Below are 21285 nucleotides of genomic sequence, written 5' to 3' on the forward strand. Positions count from 1 at the left end.
CCATGGACCCCAGTTAAAGGGGGCTACAGGGTAGCCTTGTTGATAAAGTGACTTGTGAGCAAAGGCTTGAAGGATGAGAAGTGGGCGGTGCAAATACAATCCAGGCTGATGCGAAGGTGCAAGGTAGGCACAAGCCCAGGACAGCAGCAAGGCCAGAGGCCCGCAGCAGAAGGGCACCTTTCCCTAAAGGTCCTCTGGGCACTGCATGCCCTCTAAGGACCTCAGCGATGATCGAGTGAGCTGGGAGCAGAGGAGGGGCAGTGTGACTTAGATTTTAAAAGGCTGCTTCTCGCTCTCTGGCTGCTGAGTGGAGGAAAGAGTTGGGGAGCAGGAGGGGGAGCAGGGAGATTGCTGGGAACTGATGACAGTCTGGGGGCGAGGGATGGCCTTGGTACAGATGGCCAGCTGGTTGGGTCCTGGATTTCTGGAAGGTGGACCGACAGGACTGGCCGACAGACTGGATGTGAGAGTGTGGGACAGTGGGCCAGATCCTGGGGACAAACTACTGGTTTGTCACCTGGAAGGGGGGGGGTGTTGCTCTCAGGAGGGCTGGGAAAAGCAGTTTGGGGGTGTGGATTATCAGATGTTATGGTCCTGAAGTCTGCAACTTATGCCGCCACTGTCCATCCATTCAAGGGGCAGAGCTTAGACCAGGCAGGCTTCCCTCTGCCCCAAACCTGGAATACAGAAGCAGCAAGGCCCCCGCTGCTCCACAAGCTGCATGCAATGAGGGTGGGACAGGCCAGGGCCAGCAGATAACTGGAAGAATGTCCCCCTGTTACTGAAGTGAGGTTTGACTGCTCATCATTCAGGAATCCAATACTGAGAGATAAGTGTTAGGTAAAAGGAAAGACATCTTTATTGAGGAAGCCAGCAATCCCGGGGAGAAGGTGGACTCCTGTCCCCAAACAGACTCCCCCTTGTCAATAAGGGAGCAGGAGATTTCAAAGGGGAGTTTCAGGGTACACAGGTTGAGGAGTGGCTACAAGCAGAACAGCACAGTCAGCTCCAACAATCATCTTGAAACTGATCATGTGATCATCTGATCAGGGTCATCTTTTTTTTTTAATTGGAGGATAATTGCTTTACAATATTGTTAGTTTCTGCCATACATCAACATGAGTTAATCAGGGTCATCTTAATTGTTTCAAGCACAACTAATCTTCAATTCTGTCCTTGGGATTCTCCAGGCAAAAACACTGGAGTGGGTAGCCATTTCCTCCAGGGGATCTTCCTGATCCCCTGGCCCACAGTCCATGGGATTGCAAAGAGTTGGACACGACTGAGCGACTAACACACACACACACAATCTTCAGTTCTAGGGTCAGTTTGTTCCCATTTCCCTGAGACTGGTTCTCAGAAGTGTGCATGATGGAGCAGTTCATGTCATGGCTACAGTCTGGTAATGATGTTGTTAACTTCTTCCACATGATGGGAGTTTTAGTATCTACAGAAGAGCTCAAAGGACATGGCTCAGAATACAACCTATAGCCCTTGAGGAAGAACTAAAAGGTCCCTGACTTTGCTTAATGGCCACACTATTATTATTTTGTCCTGTTTTACTGCTTTTCTTTGTTTTTCATTTTTTCACTTCTCCAATTGAACTTATTCTTAGGTTAAAGTTTTTCTACAGACAAGAGGCAGGTATGGAGGACATGGGAGGGGTGGGGTCTGTACCAGGAAGGCCCCATAACTTCCTGCTCCATTACCCATCACCTCACCTGCAGGTTGATTCTGACTAGCTCCCGTCTTTGCACACAGGTCCTTCCAAAACTGTCATCTTCCATCATCCACGAGATTGATAGTATTTTGGGCAATAAACCCTACAGCAAAAAGGACTATAGATCCTAAGAAGCCCCCAACCATTTGCCTGGACAGTTTCATCTCCCTCCTAGCCTCTCTGTTTGCTCGCTTAAGCTATTTTGAAGCCAAGAGTGTGGTTCGCATCAAAAACAAAACAACGCACCATGTCATCAGGAGAAGATCTCAAAAGTCGCTGCCACACAGCACCCGCTGCTTCACAGGACTACCATCAGATTCATGCCGGAGGGTCGGCATCAATTCAAAGGCATTCGAGCCGTCCCACCCAAGCCTGCCGCCTCTGCTCATCTTCCACCAAGAAACGACATTTGTCCCAGCCACGCCCCATCTCAGAGACTCAAGTCCAGGCCAGGCTGAGACCCGTTGGGGCCTAGGAGCAGGCAGAGCTGGCCTCTTCTCTGCCGAGAATCCCACCTGGTACTGGGGAGGGGAAGAGGAAGCCAGGTCTGGCTCTTCCTGTGGCCCCTCGGCTGGGCCCTGGTTGGGGTGGCCTCCCACCGGGGTCTCCCTCATCCCCCCTCTTGCCAAGGGCTCCAGGTACTGTCATTGGGCCTGACATCAGATTCTCCCACACCCCCTTCTCCACACCACCTGCCCCGCTGGGTCTCTGAAGGGCCTTCAGAGCTGTCCTTTGATGCCCACCCCCACCCTTGCTGGCAGAGGCAAGGATCCAAGGGGGTTTGATTGCTCCAGGGGGGACCCACAGGAAGTCAGGGGTCTGACTTCAAGCTCATCGCCCCACTGGCTTCCTCATCCTCACAATTGATGAGCCCCAGTGCCCAGACTCCAGCCCAGACCCTCCCCACCTGGTGCCCAGTCCATTGCCCCTCTGTCCTTGCCCTGGAAGGCCCCAAGGTCATGCATGCTTCACTGGACTGTGGCTGCTGACCCCACGTGGGGTGGCCAGCCTCTGCTCTGCCTGGGGTGGTGGCCTTGGGGTCTGCAGAGAGGACATTCTGGGACCCTTCAGTGAGGGAAGGTCCCTGGGGTTTTCTGTGCTTCATGCCCAGGGCCTGGGCAGCAACCACCCACAGTCCAGGGGAAGACCCCCGTAGCCTCTCCCTGGAGCAGCATCCCCAGCAAGGGCTCAGACCAGGTCAGGTGGGGTGCTCAGAGCTTGTTGCCAGGGCAGCTAAGCAGCAGTTCTACCCCCAGGACACCCTGACACAGCCTCTGAAGAGGGAGGGATGGCTGGGTTGATCATTCCTTTCCACACCCCACACCCCAGCCTGGAACAGGCTGGGGACAAGGACAGAGGGCAGGACCTTCAGAAGTGTCAGCCCGTCTACAGCCAGGCCTGGGGCTGCAGGGATAGAGGAGGGGAGGGGCCCTCAGCCAGGAGGCCCAGCCCCCACGGTCCTGAGTGGCATCCCAGCTTTTGCTGGTTGTGCAGGGGGACCCGAGCCGGGCTCTGTGAATGCACTGCCTTCTGCGTATGGGCCTGGGTGACTCCTACCCTGGGCACCCCCTACATTCTCACACTCACCCCTGGGCAGACATGGACCTCCCTGCCATTATTCCCAAAGGCCTGCCGTCCAGTCCTGGCAGAGCTGAGGCCTAGGAAACTGACTTTAGCAAAGCCACAAGGTGGGGGGAGAACACCTTCCTCCACTCCAGACCTTTGTGCTGACCCTGGTGTCTAGAACCTTCTCCCTCCTTGTAGAGTAGGCCCCTGGGGGTCTTCTTCACCAAGTCTCCTGCAAGTTTCACCCTAATGAGCGTGAGGAGGGGACAAGCCTGTCCCAACAGAGTCGCCGCCATCACATGGGTGGGGGGACTAGCTCCGAGGACAAGATGCTATAGTCCACCAGGCAGAGCTCAAGTGTCCCAACAGCTTGCCACGCTCAGGAGCCAGGTCACCTGCCCTCCCTGGAGAGTCTGGCTGGGCCCCCTCCACAGCGCTGCCACCGTGTCCACCCACCAATGGAAGAGGGACTGGGCTTGCTGTTGGGCCCATGTTTGGGCCTGCCGCCCCCACCCCACAAGCTTTACATTTGGGAAGGACAAGCCCAGTGGGAGACGTGGGCTCTCAGGGCCAAGCTCTTCCAAGGCCAAGGTGCCCAGCACCAAGTCCCAAGCCTGTTCCAGACTCTGGGGTGCTGTCTGCAGCCTAGTTCTGCATTGCACCCCCTGCAAGTAGGTGTGGAAGGATCAAGCTCAGCTTCCTGAGGAGCAGTCCCCAGACTTAGTGGGAGGTGGCTGGAGCGGGGAAGGGATGGAGTGGGGCTCAAGGGCAGGGAGAGCCTGGAGATGAAGAGCTTGGCCAAGGCAGGCCCTGGAGGGGAAGCCTGAGCTTCGGCATGGGTTTGAGGCCAGCTATCCTTACCCTACCCTGTTGAGGAGAAGCCCCCCTGCAGTCCTCAGCCACCTGCCAGCCAGCCTCTCACCCTCTCCTGGAAGCAGAGTTTGCCCCCAGGGGTCCACCTTGGGAGTTCCCCCCGCCCAGGGAAGAAGGCCCAGTCTGTGTGGGAGCGGGACCAGTCTTCTTTGCTAAGGCACATGCAGCCCCTACCATTTTTCACCCCAAATCTACAGCAAGTCTGAGGTCCCAAGAACAACGGAGGGGTCTGCCCTGTCTCCTGTTCTCTCTGGCCATGTAAATAATGTGCTGTTTCTCTCCCCCTTTTTTTTTAATGACTGTGGCTCCTCAGCTAACTGCATCACCACCACCACCCCCACAGGCAAACACCGTATGCCTCGCGCTTCCAGTGACACTCAGTGGAGACACAGCGCCGTATTTATGGAATGACAAAATAAAACCCGAGCCCATCAGGGTCTGCTCCTCTCCTTTGCAGGGTATTCAGGGTCAGGGCTGGGTCGAGGGCAGTGGGAGGAGGTATCTTTAAAGGCCAGCAGACCGAATCCTGAGCCTGGAGCCAAGGGGAGATTGGGAGACATGGGCCCTAGGGGGAGAAGCAAAGAATGGGGACCAAGAACCCAAGACTGTCCCAGGTGATTTGGGGTGGGAATGCCCTGCCTGCCCCCCTCACCAACACTGTCTCTCTTGCCACCACTGATTGGTGGCAGGCTGCTAGGCCCCTGCGGACAGAGAGGTCGGGGTCCAGGGAGGCCTATAGGCCCCTCTGGGGGCTCAGTGTTCCCGAGCAATGCGATTTCAGGGTGCAGGGGGGGCTGGCACCACCCCTCCTGAACACCCCTTCTTGGGTGCCCCCCCCGTCCCAGCAAGCCCCCCAGCCTCATGGGGCCGTGTCTTCTCAGGTGGGAGGTAGCTTCAGGCAACACCCCCTCCCCCCAACATCCTTTCCCACCTCCATCCTAGATCAGTGAGAAGCTAGAACACTCTGATTCAATCCTTTCCCAGAGGATTTATTAAAACACGGAAAACCAAGACATACACACAGAGTACAAAGTGAAGGGGGCGGTGTCGGGTACAGTCCTTGTCAAGCCTCCCACACATCCTCCCGAGGACCGCATAGGTCACCAGGCACAGGGGCTCAGCCTCCAGCTCCAGCTCCTGGCTGGGACCCCCCCCCCCGACTCGCCCCAGCGCCCCGGCCCCTTGGCCAGCCTGGGCTTGTGCTGGGGAAGGGGCAGGCGCTTCTCAGCAGGGCCAGATGCCGGCCTGGGTGGGGTTCTGCTCCCTCACCCCTCCACACACTGATGCCTGGGGAGGAGGGCAGTGCAGATGGGACCCTCCCCTCATGCTCAGGCCCAGAGGAGCATAGGAGGCTCGGATTCCCACCTCGGTATCAGGGGTTCAGGACACACACACACCCAACGGGCCCTTTCTGGGTTATCGCACCTAAAAAAATACTTTGTTTAAAAAAAATCTGAAAACTAAGAAAAAAAATCCCAAAACACAAGCCAATGACTTTGGGCTGATGCACCACAACCTGTAAACTTCCAGAAATATAAAATTGGGGTGGGGGGCGGCTTCCTCAATAGACGGGTCATCAGCAGAGGACAGCTGCAGGTGCAGAGGGGGGACATTGGGTGTGGCCAGGCCAAAACCTCAGCCCCCACCTCCCACCCAAGCTCCTTCCTGCCACCCGACTCTGGAGGTTCCCGAGCCCACCCTCTACACGAACCCCTCAGGCCCTCAACATCCCTGGGACCCAATAACCGGGAGCAAAGGCTGCAGGTGTCCATGGGGTTAGAGTCGGTCAGCCCCCCACCTGGGCCAGGGATCCCCCAAAGGACCCTGGGAAGGGACCCCCAGCCAGCAGGAGGGCAGGTGCCTGCACCAGTCATGAGTACCAGCAGGATGGGCCCATGGTCATCACTTGCAGAAAACAAAGGAGCTTCTGAAGGCGGCTTGCAGGGAGGGTCTCCGTGCACAGGGGAGTCTCAGGTTGTGTTTCCATGGTGGGCGTGTGCGAGGGGCCCTCCAGACACAGTCCAACCCAAACTCCTGTGGTCACCGGGGAGCCCAGGAGGCAATGCTCTCCAGGACTGTGCCCAAAGATGGTTCAACAGAAAGCCTACTCAGCACTGGTCTAAATAATAAAGTGGCAAAAATGGGGCTGGCACTTTGGGGCTTCCGCTTGCACAACAACCTCCACTGTGCCAACAGCAAAAACAAAACCAGCCTGAAGATGTCCAAGAGCGCAGAAGCCCCACTCCCCACACTCCACTACAACTCTGGGAGGGAGATAACTGATAAACCAAGAAAAAACATTCTCTAGATCCTTTTTCCTCTCCAAAACCAGAAACCCACTCCCCAGCTGTCCACAGCCCCCCTCCCAGGCCTCCCAGGTGCTGGTCTTGGAGAGCTGAGCCCTTCCTGGACCAGGCAGTGCAGATGGCTAAGCCGATCACTGGTGCCTGGTTCCAGCTGGTCAAGGAAAAGGGCAGAGGCCTAGGGAGGAGACGGAGGAGGGGCGGAAAGCAAGGGCTGGTGGGGAAAGGACTACCCACTCTTGGAGTTGGGCAGTGGGGACGAAGACTCCTATCCTCCGCCAGGTGCCCCCTGACACTCAGGACCCATCAACCATGTTTCCCACCAGCCCAGCCGCAGGACTGACCGCCTGCCTGGGAGGACAGTCATGGGGCCCTGGGTGGGGGGCTTGTGGCGGTCACCCGGCCCATGGCCTGAGCCAGAGCCTTTGCAAGGAACACACAGGCCCACGTGGCACTGGAAAAACCACAGTGGGCAGGAGTGACCCAACCCTTCCTGGAGGGCGAGTTCAGCTGCTGCCACACGTGTCCTGCCACACGTACACCCGTGTACCACTTTCAGGCTGCCTCCCATTCCTCCACCCACAATGCCGGGGTCAGTCAGCCTGGAGATAGACAGGGCCTTGGGGTCCAGTCCTCTAGGGGTCCGGGGAGAGCCGTTTATAGATGAGGGCTCTGGGAGGGCTGGCCAATGGCCCCGTGTCCCCAAGACACCCCCAAATCCTGGCCCTAGTCCTGGCCAGGAAGCTGAACAGAGCCCTCCCATGGTGCCCCACCCCCCAGGCCCACCCTGTCTCTCACTTGGACAGGATTCTGCACCAGGGTTCCACTCCAGGAAGGTCAAGGCTCCCTGGTCAAGGCTCAGAAATCCCTTCCAGGCTGAGGCTGGGCCAGAGGGAACATCAGACACGGACGGACCCAGGTCCTGGCCCATCCCTCCATTCCTCTGAACTGGAGCAGTCAGAGGGCACCACCAGCTGGGTGGAAGGCGATCAGAATTCCAACAGGCCGCTCCTGGCAGGAAACAGGGCAGGAGGCTGGGGACACTCCAGTTGGGAAGACTGGAGAGGCCAATGGGTCCAGTCCCCTGCCTCCAAGCTTTCCCCAAATTTTGAAGAACACAGTGAGGGCTGTCACAGGCCTGCCCCAGATGGCAAGTGCCAGGATCGAGGCCTCTCCAGGGACAGGGGAGGGATAAGTCCAGGCTTGAGGCGGCTGGCCTGGTTTCTCAGTGTCGGCCACCAGAAGACGACATGGGGAATGGGTGTGAAGGGTCTCCCAGGGCACAGGGCAGGACCAGGGGCTCCGGGGCCACGCTCAGCACTGCTGGGACAGCAGCCACACCCGGAGAGGGAGGGTAAGCCCCTTCCCGCAGTGGCCAGAGACCAAGGCCCCAGCAGCCCCCAGGCTGACACCTGCCGTCTCTTCTCTCCGGGGAGCACATGCCATGACCTGCCACGCAAGGAGGGGGCTGCAGACCCTCCACGGGTGACGACAGAATCCAGGGGGCCTGCGAGACAGACTGGCCAGGGGCAGACACGTGCCGACGGAGCCCTCTCCCCCACAGAGAGAACACATTACCTGTGGCCTCCAGCCTTGCAGGATGCAGCCTGGCCTGGCCTGGACGCCAGCCAGGTCTCTACCTGCAGGCCGGGTGGCTCCCCAGTTCTGACCCACCTGGCACTGGGGGGCCCCAGTGGGCCAGGGTCAGAATACAAGCAGTCACACGGTGCAGACGGGACGGGGGGAGGGGCACACAGAGCGCGTCCAGGGCAGGCGCCGCGTCCTCCTCAACCGTGCCAAGTCCAGGGCTTCCCTCCGGTCAGGAGCCCGTCCACAGAGAGAGGCCTAAGTGCTGCAGGTCAGACTCCTCCACACGTCACTCAACTTTTATCAGGACAAATTTGTTCAAGTCTTCAATAGGAAAGTGCAAAAAGATGTACAAAGAAATGAAATCTCTTCTAGGAAGTCGTCCTGGCAGAGCTGGCCAAGGTGGTGTGGGGGACACTGGAATTAAGAGCAGGTGGCACTTCTGGCTGGGTCTTGTCCCCAGCGATGGCATGACTCAGTTACCCCTTCTGTCCTCGGGTGGCCTAGCTCTAGAAAGGCGGCAGCTTTTCTCTCCTGTGGGGGTCAGGCAGGGGGCCTGGCAGGCGTGGCTGCAAGAAGTAGGTCATGGGTCACAGAGCTGGGTGCTCACATCCCCATTGGGGGTTCACCCAACACCCAGGACCACCACTGCCACCTGTCACAGCCAACTGCGACCAGTGGGGCTCCTAGCCCAGACCTCCCACACCTGGAGTATAGGAAGTGGGGACCGTAGGGAGGGCCCATCTGGAAATCACCCCCACCCCAGGGCCTCTACCCTGAAGCAGTGGTTCTACCAGGACAGACAACTTAGCAGGGGCTGCCGGCCAGGTGGAGGAGGCCAGAGTGGACTGGTGGCTTCTCATGAATAAAACCATCTCCCAGCCAGTGACACTGACCCACACACACCCTGAGCCACCCTCCTGGTCCTGGGCACAAGGTGGGGTGGCCAGGGAAGGGGGGTGATGTCCCAGGGTGCCCACCACCCAGCAGGAAAGTGCAGGCAGAAAAGGGTTCCAGGCTGGGGGCAATGTTCCCTGACTCACTACCACGGACATGCACGCACCCTGCATATGTGCACACAGACACACCCATGTACACAATGGAGCATCCCCACGTGTACCTGCCCATGTCCCACCTCCCAGCCTCCCAGGGGAGTGTCTGGAAGCCTGGGAAGACACGCTAGCCGAAAGATGGTCCCCAGCGGGTAAGGGCAAGACCCACTGGGCCCCAAGAGGCAGCGGAGACCCCCAGACTCAGGACTGTGGATACGAGCAGGGAGCGGGGACTGACTGGTGCAGCCATGGAGGGGAGAGGGACCACGGAGCCCCTGGAGAGGCCTCACCTCCGCTGGAAAGGAGCGCTGCACCAGAGCGAGGTCTCGGGGCCGGCTAGATATCTGTGCAGAGAGAGGGAAGCTCGGCTCGCTGGGGCGGCGGACGCGGGCGGGGCCCGCGGGCGCCCCTGCACATGCCGCCGGGGAGCAGACGGGCACCTACCGGTCACATAGGGCCCCAGGGGCATCTGGTTGTAGTTGACAATCCCTCCCGGTCCAGGGCCCCGGAAGTTGGGCCCAAAGTTGTTGTTGTACATCTGGGAGGAGCCGAAAGCGCCCTGGAGGCAAGGACTCAGGTTTAAAGGTCCAAGTCCCGCACCGGCCCGAGCCCCGCCCCAGGGCGCCCAGGACGTGCGTGCGTGGGGGGCTGGGGCCCAGGGCGAGAGCCGAGCCTGACCTGTTGGATGGTGGGGTCGCCGGCTCGGTTGGTCAGGCGGCTCAGGATGCTGCGCTCCGACATCTGGAGGCGGGCAGCCACCGGGGGGATGCGGGACAGCATGGAGGGGAGACGCGTCACGTCCGCCTTCATGTCGCTCAGCAGCTCCTCCAGCTGGTTCAGGACTGGGGAGGGAGGCAGGGAGGGGGAGAAGCTGGGACGCGGACGCCCAGGCCGGTGCTTAGTAACAAGGTTGTGTTACCTTGTGACTTGCACGCCGCGCAGCGGACGCCAGGGGGCGCCTCCCCACTCAGCCCTCCCAGCCAACACGTCAGAGACCTGCCCGCTGGACAAGAGTCCGGTTTTCCAAACAGCTTCTCCCAGGCTCCACGGGCTGCAGAGATGACAGCCGGGAGTTCTGACTCAACACTGGGCTTCCCTCCGGACCCTCGGCCAGCCTCCTGGCGCCCAGGGAGGTCTGCAGCCCTGGCCACGCCCAGGAGCAGAGCCGCCTCGAGAAACTTCTCCCAAACAGCCAGGGCCACGGAGTCCAGGGCTCTCGGGGTGAGCTTGGCTCACCCTCCCCCTAACCAGCCTGGGCACTTTCTCAGAATTAGGACGACGAGGGTCAAAGGTCTGAATCCCAGGAGACCTTGGGCAATTACTTCACCTCCCTAAGCATCAATGTCCCCAATACAAAGAGTAAAGGGACAATGTGTTTAAAGATAGTGCCATAAATTGGGAGACTGGGATTGACATATATCAGTACTATATATATAAAATAAGGATTTCCCTGGTGGTCCAGTGGTTAAGAATCCACCTTGCAAGGCAAGGGATGTGGGTTCAATCCTTGATCGGGTAACTAAGATCCCACATGCCACGGAGCAACTAAGCTTTCCCACCACAACTCTGAGACCACACACCACAGCTCGAGTCCATAACAAAGATCCCGCACGCCGCAACTAAGACCTGACTTGGCCAAATAAATATTCAAAAAAAATAAAATAGATAACCAATAAGGACCTACTATACAGCACAGGGAACTCTGCTCAATACTCTGTAAAGACCTATATAGGAAAAGAATCTAAAAAAGAGTTGTTCAGTCGTTCAGTTGTGTCTGACTCTTTGTGACCTCGTGGACTACAGCATGCTCAGGCTCCCTTGTCCTTCACTATCTCCCAGAGTTTGCTCAGACTCATGTTCGTTGAGTTGGTGATGCCATCTAACCATCTCATCCTCTGTCGCCCCTTCACCTTCTGCGCTCAATCTTTCCCAGCATCGGGGTCTTTTCCACGAGTTGGGTCTGTATGTATAACTGATTCACTTTGCTATACAGCAGAAAGTAACACAACATTATAAATCAATTACATGTCAATAAAAACTAAAAAGTTTTAAAGGGTCCTTATCTCTTTCACTAAAAGAAGTTAAAAAATAGAAATAAAGCATATTGTCAGGGCTCAATAAACAAGTCTGTACAACTTAACATTCTGCTATATCACCTACCCCCCTACCCAGAGCCTACACGGCACTGACCTTCAGAAAAAGGCCAGAAAAGCAAGGGCCTCACTTTCCCCACAGGTAAGAGCAGAGGCTGGGTGACAGTCTGTCCCATCTGGCTTCGAGGCTGTGCCCTCTGGGCTGATGTCCTCTCCCCAGCCCCATGCCCCCACCTACTGCCAAGGAGCCACTGCGGGGAAGCGAGGTGTGGGCCCATCTCCAGGGGACGGGCTCACTCACCCTTGTGCAGGACAGCATTGGCAGGCTTGTTCCCGGCGAGGGACTCCTTGGACAGGTGCTGGTGGCTCTCAGCAAGGCACTCCACCTCGGCCAGGCGGGCGTTGAGGGCCATGGCGGGATGGTTGGGATCCTGGGTCATGTTGAGGTATGCGGCCCTCCGGAGCTGCTCCTCAATGACCAGCGCCTGCTCCAGCAACTGGTGGGGGCAGGGGGAGGGGGTCAGGGTAAGGGGAGGGACTGAGTGCTGGCCTGACTGCCTCCCCACCAGCACCCACTCCCACCAGCCAGGGCTCTGAAAGAAAGGAAGGAAGACAGCCCCTCCCCACCCAGTTGTTGTCTACCCTCTTGGCCACCCCTCAGAGCCCTCCCCAAGCTGGATCTTCGGCACCCATTACCCAGAGCAGGGACACTCGCCCAGCGGGGTCTGGACCTGTTGGTTGACTGACTCAATGATTCCCTTTCATGGAGGGATATACGGTCTGGCCCACACCCGGATATACGGGCAGGGTATAAGAAATGCTTCCTCGTTTCTTTGCCCCAGGCTCTCCCATAACCCACCCTCTTGCGGCCCCCTCACCCTCAACCTCTGGCCCCTGCCAAGGACTGACCTTGAACCTGCGGGCCAGGAACTTGTTCTTCATCTCCAGGTAGTTACCCTTGTGGATCTCAGACTTGAAGGGCTCGTTGAGGATCATGTATCTCGGGTCATTCTGGATGTCCTGCCAGCGGGCGTAGCCGTGCCTAGGTGGGGGCCGTTAAGGGCAAACCTAGCCATGGGGTGGAGGGAGGGGATGGTGGGGGACCAGCCCAGGGTTTGGCATCTTGCTCTCCACTTTCCAGACAGGCATTAACCTTGGCTGCAAGAGGATCGTGTGGGTAACAGTGACTTGACAATCAGCGGATTCCAATAGCGGCCCCCAGGGGTCCAGACAGGGCCTGAGGCTTCACCGGATGAACTTCATCCCTCAGATCCAGAGGGTGGAGACAGCCGAGTCCTAACCCCCAGCACCTGTGCTGTGACCCTAGCTGGAAATAGGGCATTTGCAGATTAATCAAATCAATTGATTAAATTAAGAAAGGGTCATCCTGGGGTGGAGTGGGCACCAATCCAGTGACTGAGGTCCTCATAAGAGGAGGAAATTTGGACACAGACAAAGAGATACCCAGGAAAGAAGACCCTGTGACAACAGAGTCAGAGATGAATGATGCAGCTGTGAGCCAAGGAGCACCAAGGAGCCGGGGACAGGCAAGGAAGGGGCCTCCCCTGGAGCCAGAGGGAACAAAGAAACACCAAGAGGTTTTCTTGCCAAGGGCCCACAGTTAGAGAGGGGCCGAGTCGGGATCTGAACCCAGACAAGCTGGCTCCAAGCATCTTATTTTTGTTTTTTTAACTCTGTGTGTGTTATTTATTTATTTAGCTGCACTGGGTCTTGGTTGCAGCATGTGGGATCTGGTTCCCTGACCAGGGATTGAACCCCCATCCCCTGAACTGGGAGCACAGATTCTTAAGTCACTGAACCACCAGGCAAGTTCCAGCTCCAAGCAACGTAACCTCAGTAAACTGTGGCCTACAAGCCAAATTCAGCCCACAGCCTGGTTTTGTAAATTAAGTTTTATCGGAACATGGCCATGCTTGTTGGTTATGTATTATGGTTACTTTTGCTACCCTGGCAGAGTGGAGGAGTCCTCTGCGAGGTTCAAAACATCCACTCCTGGGTCCCTCCCAGGAAAGATCTGATGACTCCTGACCTACAACTTCCCACCTCTCATTATAAGGACTAGTCTCACTCAAGACTGTCAGCAAGGCCAGCTTTGCTGGGGGACTCTCCCCAGGTAGTGGTGTGCCCCTCTCTTGTCTCTGGAAGGTCTGCACTCAAATATCACCTTCTCTGACCTTCCCACATTAAACACAACCCCCACCCCCAAAGCTCCCTTTGCCTCATCCCCCCTTCCATGTTTACTGAGCCCCACACTTTGCTAATTTATGTTTTTCACCATCTACCCCTAGTTGGATATGAGCTCTGGCTAGACAGAGATTTGGGGCTGTTTCATTCATGGCTGCATACTCCATGCTTGGCACATGGTAGATCATCAGTAAAGATGGAATTGAAGAATGAACAAATGAATGAAAGCCCTCCTAAATGGTGAAGCACCCTTCAGGTGTCATCACTGAGAGGAGGTGAGGTCTGGATCAGGTAGGAATTAGGAGCATTCATTGTAGAGTCAGATGGAAGGGCTGTGTGTCCCCGAGCAAGTCACTTGGCCTCTCTGAGCACCCAATGCTTCCTCCACATAATGGGGATCATAGTAGCAACCGTTTGGGAAGGCTGCTGTGAGGATATGGAGTGGGTGCTGAGTATAAAGGGACAAGCTACCTTTATGATCACAGTCACTGTCATCAGCACCACCACCAGGAAAGCGTCCTTGGTACCTGGTCAGGAGCACCAGCCCAGACTCCACCCCACACCAGCCCCACACCCCTCCCTGAGGCCCACAGAGGGAGAGACAGGAGCCCTGCCCCGCTGGCGTGGCCAAGGATACGTGACAATGCCCGCCAGCAGCCAGTAGTCATGGCGCCGGTGCCAGATGTCGTAGATCTTCCCCGAGGACACAGCAGCACGCTCCTCGTTCTGCCACAGTGTGTGCAGCTCTGGGAAGCCAGCCAAGGGAAGCAGGATGAGGTGCCCCCATCCCGCATAGGGGTGGGCCTGGGTAAGCCTCTCCCTCACCACCCCCACCTCCCCACCCCAAGCACTTCAGTACTCCAGTGCTACAAGGAAAGGTTATACCATGGACTTTGTCAACCATTCACTCGTTAGTATAAAATAACCATCCACCCAGACTCCTGGGACCCACGGTCAGGAAGCCTGTAGCTCTCTCTGCCCACGGCCCCACCCCCGATACCTGTGAAGCCCCCATCTGCAATGTTGAACATAAATTTGAACTTCCCGATCTTGTCCTCCTTCTTCCCCTCTTCATCTTCCTCTTTGTCACCATTTTGCTGGGTCTCAGTAGGCTCCTTCTCCTCAGCTTTGGTGTCATCTGGGGGAGGACAGACCCAGGCTCACTCGTCCACCCCAAAGACAGTGCCCGGAGGAGGGCTCGCCAGCAAGCACTGGGGACCCAGAGGCAAGCGGGAAACACACCTCCCCACCCACAAGGGACTCACTGCCCCCAAGAGTTTTAATCAGCAGGCCCCTCTCTCTATCCTGAGCAGGGAGGGCTGCTCTGGGCCTGGGTACCCCTCCACCACCAAGTCAGGACCACCTGGGGAAATGGGGCAGGGCAGGGAGGACTGTAAAAATGTAGCTTATGTTGAAGGACAGCAATGCTGCCTCGGGGTTCTGATCTGGGGGCAACTGTTACAGAACATTCCAACACTTAGAAGGACACAGGCTGCCAGCTGAACCCCAAAGCTCCAGGCCAAACTCTGTGACCAGCTCTCCTTCCTCCTAGTAGTGGCCGGGACCACAGGAGGGGTCAGGAGATAGGTGGAGGGTCTGTTCCCTGAGGGCTGGCAAGTCCAGGCTCCCATCCAGCAGCTTGGGCCTTGGGTCGAGGGAAGGCTCAGGAGGCTCCTCGTGGCTCCTTCAAGAGACCAAGGGGGACATGCGACAGGGCAAAGTCCAGAGCCCCAGACCTGGCCTGAAGTCGCTGCTGTCACCTCTGCTGTGAATCAAGCTCAGTTCCAGCTTGTCCAGAACCTTCTCCTTCTCAGGAAGCACTTCTTCTGCAAGATAAACGGTGTTCAGAGAGCAGGGAGGTGTCCAGAGGGCAGAGGGAACTCCCGGCTGGTGGCTTCCCAACAGTATTGTAGCCACTCATGGAATCCACTCTAGCATATTACTCAGGAGTCCAACAGGTAGCATCTGGGAGGATCCACTGGGAAGGCAGGTGGGGATGGGGCCTCATTCCACCCACCCATCTCAGCAGCAGCCTCTCCCAAACTTCTCTCAAGGCACAGTCCCCAGATCCTCTCTACTGTAGTAACAACCAGAGGACTCAAAGTTCTGGCAACACGTCAGGCCTTCATCAACACAAAGCCCCTCTTACAGACACCCAGAAATGTCAGGCAAAACCTATCACATTTAAAAAAAAAAAAAAACACACATAAGTGTGCTCACAAAACTAAAGAAAATTATCAGGTGCCATAAATGAAGACGGAACTTCCCTGGTGGCACAGAAGGTAAAGAATCCACCTGCGATGCAGGAGACCCGGGTTCAATCCCTGGGTTGGAAAGATCCCCTGGAGGAGAAAATAGCAACCCACTCCAGTATTCTTGCCTAGAGAATTCCATGGACAGAGGAGCCTGGTGGGCTACATTCCATAGGGTCACAGAGAGTCAGACACAACTGAGCAACTAACACTTTCACTTTCACTTTCACTTTCTATAAATGAAGGGAAACTAAAAGCTCAAGAAGCATGCACTGGGGTCCTGGGTTGGGGGTGAGTGGACACCAGAAAGAGGCTTGCGGGACTCCAGCTGTGTCTCAACATTGAACAGGAAGGGTGAGGCCACAAAGATGCAGTGAACTGGAATTAAATCAAGAATCTAACACTCTTCAACTAATATGCCTCTGGCAAAGGAGAAAAAGTGCCATCTACCAGCTCATGGCCAAGTTGTGGAAGCCTGGCTCCCATGTGGAATCCAGGGTCAAAAAGTCTCCAGTGAGGAGCCAAACCCAACACACAGGTGTGCAGGCTGTGGAATCTGAATTGTGCCATAAGACTGGTCCCAGACCAGCCAGGCCACTAGTCAGACCACGAGGCCCCGGAGTTCTGGAGACAGAACAGGGGGCATTCCTGCTACCCAAGTGACATGGATTCTCAAGGATAAAACAATCCCTGATGAAGATGCACCCAAATGAAACTCAGGAAACAACACCCAGACTTCCCTGGTGGTAGAGTGGATAAGAATCCACCTGGCAATGCAGGAGTCACAGGTTGGTCTGGGAAGAATCCACATGCTGCACAACAGCTAAAGCCCATGGGCCACAACTACTGAGCCCATGTTCTGGAGCCCACAAGCCACAACTCCTAGAGCCTTCAAGCCCTAGAGTCTGTACACTGCATCAAGGGAAGCCACTTCAATGGGAAACCCACACACCACAATGAAGAGTAGCCCCCACTTGCTACAACTACAGAAAGCCCACGTGCAGCAACGAAGACCCCGTGCAATCAATAAATAAATAAATAAATAAGAATTGTTTTTAAAAAAAAGAAAATATCCATCAGCCAGACAGAGAAGGAAGAGAATCCATAGGAAAAGACAAGTCAAAAGAAAAGGAAATAGAAAAAGCTAGATTAAAAATTCTAGAAATGAAATACATAATCACTAACATGTTGGACATTTTACTGCATATATTTTTTTAAAAGTTTATTTATTTGGCTGTGCAAGGTTTTAGTGCAGCATGTGGGATCTATTAATAGTTCCCCAATCAGGAACTGAACCCGTGGCCCTGGCTTTGGGAGCACAGGGGCTTAACCACTGAACCACCGGGGAAGTCCCTACTGCATATTTTTAAGGTGTCCTCCCAGACTTCCTGGCCCTGGAGTACAAGCCTTGTACATAATCCTTGGAATTGTGAATGTGATGGATTCTACTCTCCTGAGCAAGTCATGTGACAAGGCTCAGGTGACCTTAAAAGACAGAGATTATCCAGGTGGGCATGACCTCATCACACCAGCCCCTTAAAAGCAGGGTTTTCTCTGAATGGTCACAGAAAAGGACATCAGAGATCTGAAGTATGGTGGGGATTGGTGTACCACTGTTGGCTTGAAGATGGAATGAGCCCCATGGCAAGAAATGTAGGCAGCTTCTAGATGCCGAGAATGGCCTCCCGCTGAGAGCCAGCAAGGGAAGAGGGCTTCAGTCCTCCAACCCCAAGGAGCTGAAGTTAGCCAACAAGAATGACCACGGAAACAGATTTTCCTCCAAGTCTCCAGATGAGAACTCAGTACAATCAATGCCTTGACTGCAATCTTGCAAGTCCCTTGGCAGAGAATCCAGTCACACCACCACAGACTTCTGACCCACACAACCATGAGCTAACACATGGGTGTCATTTCATGCTGCTAAATTTGTAATAATTCACTGTGCAACCATAGAAAATAGTACCAATAGGTTAAAAACAGGTGTATGAAGAAAGTAAGAACTAAAGCTAGATCTGAGGGTGATTCAAAAAGCCTTCCAGAGAAACAAATCTTGTGCCTGCTTTGTTTTTTTTTTTTTTCTGCTTTGTTTTCTTTGTTGAATCTGAAGCCTTTTGTTAAACAAGATCTACTTGTGTCTATTGTTAATCACTGGGGTCCCCCAGTAGAATACAAATTCTATGTGAAGACTTTGGCTTTGGTTCACTGTCTGTGTCCCCAACGCCTGGGACAGCTCCCAACACACAGTGGGTGCTCAAAACATATTTGTTGGATGAATGAATGAATAAATGAGTAAAAGGAATTCCAAAAGAAAATAAACATAGTGGGAGAAAGATAACATTAAAGGAGGGGATGACCGAGAATTTGCCCATAATCAATAGAAGACACATACTCAACTTTAAGAATCACAGCCAGTCACAAGCAGGATAAATAAAAATTTCATTGTAATGAAACTGTACAAGACCTAAGACTAACAGAAAGTCTTTAAAATGGTCTTACCATGTTAGTAAAGATAGGAAAGGCAAGTTTCCTACAAAGGAGCAGCAATTACCCTGACAGCAGCCTTCTCAGCACAAGGGAAGTCAGAATACAAAAGAAATAACATCTTCAAAGTGCTGAGGGAAAACTCCTAACCCACCTTGAATTTTGCTATTATTCAAGAAAAATACGATAACGTATAAAGGCAAAATAACATACAATGAGAGAAATTTGCTGTCCACAGAAATTTGTTGAAAGCACCATTGAAGGGTATATTTTGGGAAGAAGGACATTGAACAAAGCAACAATGAACAAACTAGAAAACACAAAATTGTTAAGAGGGTGGGAAGATCTAAATAAGGATTATAGTTTAGAAATAAGCAACAGAGGGCTTCCCTGGTAGCTCAGATGGTAAAGGAACACGCCAGCAATGCAGGAGACCTGGGTTCAATCCCTGGGTTGGGAAGAAACCCTGGAGGGGGGCGTGACAACCCTCTCCAGTATTCCTGCTTAAAAAATTCCACCGACAGAGGCGCCTGGCAGGCTACAGTCCATGGGGTCGCAAAGAGTCAGACAAGACTGAGCAACTAACACTTTCACTTTGAGGATTTAACTTGTTAAAAAAAAAGAAAAAAGAAAAAAAAGAAATAAGCAACAGCACTTGGGAGATAAGAGGGAGTGGGTCAGAGCTAAAGTTGCCTGTAGTACTTATTATATTCAAGAGGCAACAGGTTAAAAATTTAAGAGTACAAAATAGAATTGACAGCAAACTTTCCAAAGGAGTTGAGAGTAAAGAAGGAAACAGAAAGAAATTCTGATCAGTCCAAAAGATGCTAGGAGAAAAAAAGAAGAAAAGGCAAGGATGATATAAAGCACAAAATAAGAACAGAAATTCATTCAGATACCTAGCTATTACAATAAATGTAAAGAGAGTAAACTTGCCAGCTAAAAGGTAGAGATTCTATGATGAGATTTAAAACAACAAGTCCCACCATATATTATTTACAAAAGGTATACCTAAAACTCAATTATACAAATAAAAGTTAAGAAATGTAAGAAAATACCTGCAAATCATGTACTTGATACGGAACATGTATTATAAAGAACACTTATAACTCAATAATAAAAAGATAAATAACCCAGTTGAAAAATGGACAAGGGACCTGAAAAGACATTTCTCCAATAAAGATATACAAATGGCCAATGACATTTGAAAAGATATTCAACATCTTTAAACACAAGGGAAATACAAATCAAAACCACTTGAGCTATGACTTTTCACCCACTAGGATGGCTAAAATCCAAAAGAGAAATAATAACAAGGGTTGACAAAGATAATGGGGAAATTGGAACCCTATGCACTGCAGGTGCGAAGGTGAAGTGGTGCAGCCACTGCAGCAAGCAATCTGGCAGGTCCTTCAAATATGAGAGTTACCAACCGATCCAACAATTCCACTCCTAGGTATATACCCAAGAGAACTGAAGCCTATCCACACAAATACCTATGCATGAATGTTCACAGCAGCATTATTCATAATAGCCAAAAAGCAGAAATAACCCCAACACCCATCACCTGATGAATGAGAAAATAAACTGTGGTGTATCCACAGGGTAGAATATATTCAACAAAAAGGAATGAAGTTCCAATACATGCTACAACACAGAAGAACCTTGAAAACTCAAGTGAATGCTCAGTGAAAGAAAACAAAAGTGTTAGTTGCTCAATCACATCCGACTAGTAGCCCACCAGGCTCCTCTGTCCATGGGATTCTCCAGGCAAGAATACTGGAGTGAGTAGCCATTCCCTTCTCTGGGGGATTTTTCCCGACCCAGGGATCAAACCTGGGTCTCCTGCATGGCAGACAGACCCTTTACCATCTAAGCCACTAGGAAAGCCCAAAAGTAAGCTCAATCCACATAAGCCTAAATAAATCTTAAAGCAAAAAGAATCAGGAGAAATAAGAAGGTTATTACATAGTAAATAAACACTTCACCAGAAAATTAGAAAAAACCTGAACCAATATGCACCTAACAACCCAATCCCAAACAAAAGCAAAATCTGGCCTTAGGAGAACAGAGACTAACCCACAATCACAGAGATTTTAACATAAGTCTCTCAGATTTGACTGATCAAAGCAAACCAAAAATGAGTAAGGGTATAAAAAATCTGAACAATATAATGATCTAATGCAGCAGTCCCCAGTCTTTTTGGCACCAGGGACAAGTTTCATGGAAGACAAGTTTTCCCATGGACCCAGGGGGATGATTCAAGAGCATTACATTTACTGTTCACTTTATTTCCATTATTATTGTATAGACTCCATTTCAGATCATGAGGCATTAGATCCTGGAGTTTGGGGACCCCTGATCTAATGCACATATTTAGAACCTTACATCCAGCAATAAAAGAATAGATATTCTTTCCAAGCACACATGAGCTTTTACAAAATCTGACCACATAAAGCAAGAAAAGCAGGTTTCAGCAATATCATACAGACTCATGTGTTCAGATCACAATGCAATTGATTCAGAACTCACTAATAGGGATTGCCCTGGTGATCCAGTAGCTAAGATTCCATGCTCCCAATGCAGGGGCCCTAGGTTCAATCCCTGGTCAGGGAACTAGATCCCACATACCGGAACTAAGAACTCGCATGCCTCAACTAAAGATCCCACAAGTTGCAACTAAGACCTGATGTAGCCAAATAAATATTTATGCTTTTTTAAAAAAAGAAAGAAACCACTAATAAGATGTAGCCCAATAATCCCCAAACTGTACAGCAGGAAAAGTTAAAGCCCACATGCAGAGAACTGAGCCCCTGGCCCTCGCCTCATCCTGGGCCCTACACCACTAGGACACAGCAGTGCACGGCCCCCCACCCAGCCCGGGAGAGACAGGCCTGGCGCCCCATCAGGGTGCAAGCCCGCACCTTTCGGCCCCTGCTCCGGGGAGGGCTGGGCCTTCTCCATCTCCTCCAGCCGCTCCTCTCGGGCCCTCTCTTTGCCATTGGAGCTCTCCTGCTTGTCCTCTCCCTCCACTCTGTCCAGGGCAGTTGGCAGGGCCTAGGGAGGAGAGACGCGGGAGCTACAGGGCCTGGGCCTCCATAGGAGCCAGGGAAGGGACCCTGGGCTTAGAACCCACTCTCTGGTTCCCAGTGC

The 21285-nt window shown here is 53.4% G+C and overlaps 2 protein-coding genes across 8 annotated transcripts in view; one reads left to right on the plus strand and one right to left on the minus strand.

Annotated features, from left to right (window-relative positions):
- KCNAB2 (potassium voltage-gated channel subfamily A regulatory beta subunit 2) overlaps positions 1 to 4593 on the plus strand; it is a 96765-nt gene extending 92172 nt beyond the window's left edge. For all 5 annotated transcript variants that reach the window (XM_020904463.2, XM_020904465.2, XM_020904464.2 and 2 more), the window contains one exon: positions 1762 to 4593. In XM_020904463.2, coding sequence (XP_020760122.1) covers positions 1762 to 1851 — 90 coding nt within the window. In that variant the 3' untranslated portion in view covers positions 1852 to 4593. The remainder of the gene's footprint in view (positions 1 to 1761) is intronic.
- Positions 4594 to 5132: 539 nt separating this feature from the next.
- CHD5 (chromodomain helicase DNA binding protein 5) overlaps positions 5133 to 21285 on the minus strand; it is a 68421-nt gene continuing 52268 nt past the window's right edge. For 2 of the 3 annotated variants that reach the window (XM_070474189.1, XM_020904466.2), the window contains exons 33-42: positions 21057 to 21189; positions 15136 to 15225; positions 14400 to 14537; positions 14037 to 14145; positions 12104 to 12236; positions 11496 to 11691; positions 9780 to 9943; positions 9546 to 9660; positions 9392 to 9445; positions 8573 to 8618 (exon numbers count right to left, since the gene is read on the minus strand). In XM_070474189.1, coding sequence (XP_070330290.1) covers positions 9438 to 9445; positions 9546 to 9660; positions 9780 to 9943; positions 11496 to 11691; positions 12104 to 12236; positions 14037 to 14145; positions 14400 to 14537; positions 15136 to 15225; positions 21057 to 21189 — 1086 coding nt within the window. In that variant the 3' untranslated portion in view covers positions 8573 to 8618; positions 9392 to 9437. Of the gene's footprint in view, positions 8619 to 9391; positions 9446 to 9545; positions 9661 to 9779; positions 9944 to 11495; positions 11692 to 12103; positions 12237 to 14036; positions 14146 to 14399; positions 14538 to 15135; positions 15226 to 21056; positions 21190 to 21285 lie in introns of all 3 variants that reach the window. The other variant, XM_070474190.1, reaches the window with a different exon arrangement.

Source organism: Odocoileus virginianus, chromosome 11 (assembly GCF_023699985.2).
Source record: "Odocoileus virginianus isolate 20LAN1187 ecotype Illinois chromosome 11, Ovbor_1.2, whole genome shotgun sequence".
In the NCBI taxonomy this organism is placed as follows: Eukaryota; Metazoa; Chordata; class Mammalia; order Artiodactyla; family Cervidae; genus Odocoileus; species Odocoileus virginianus.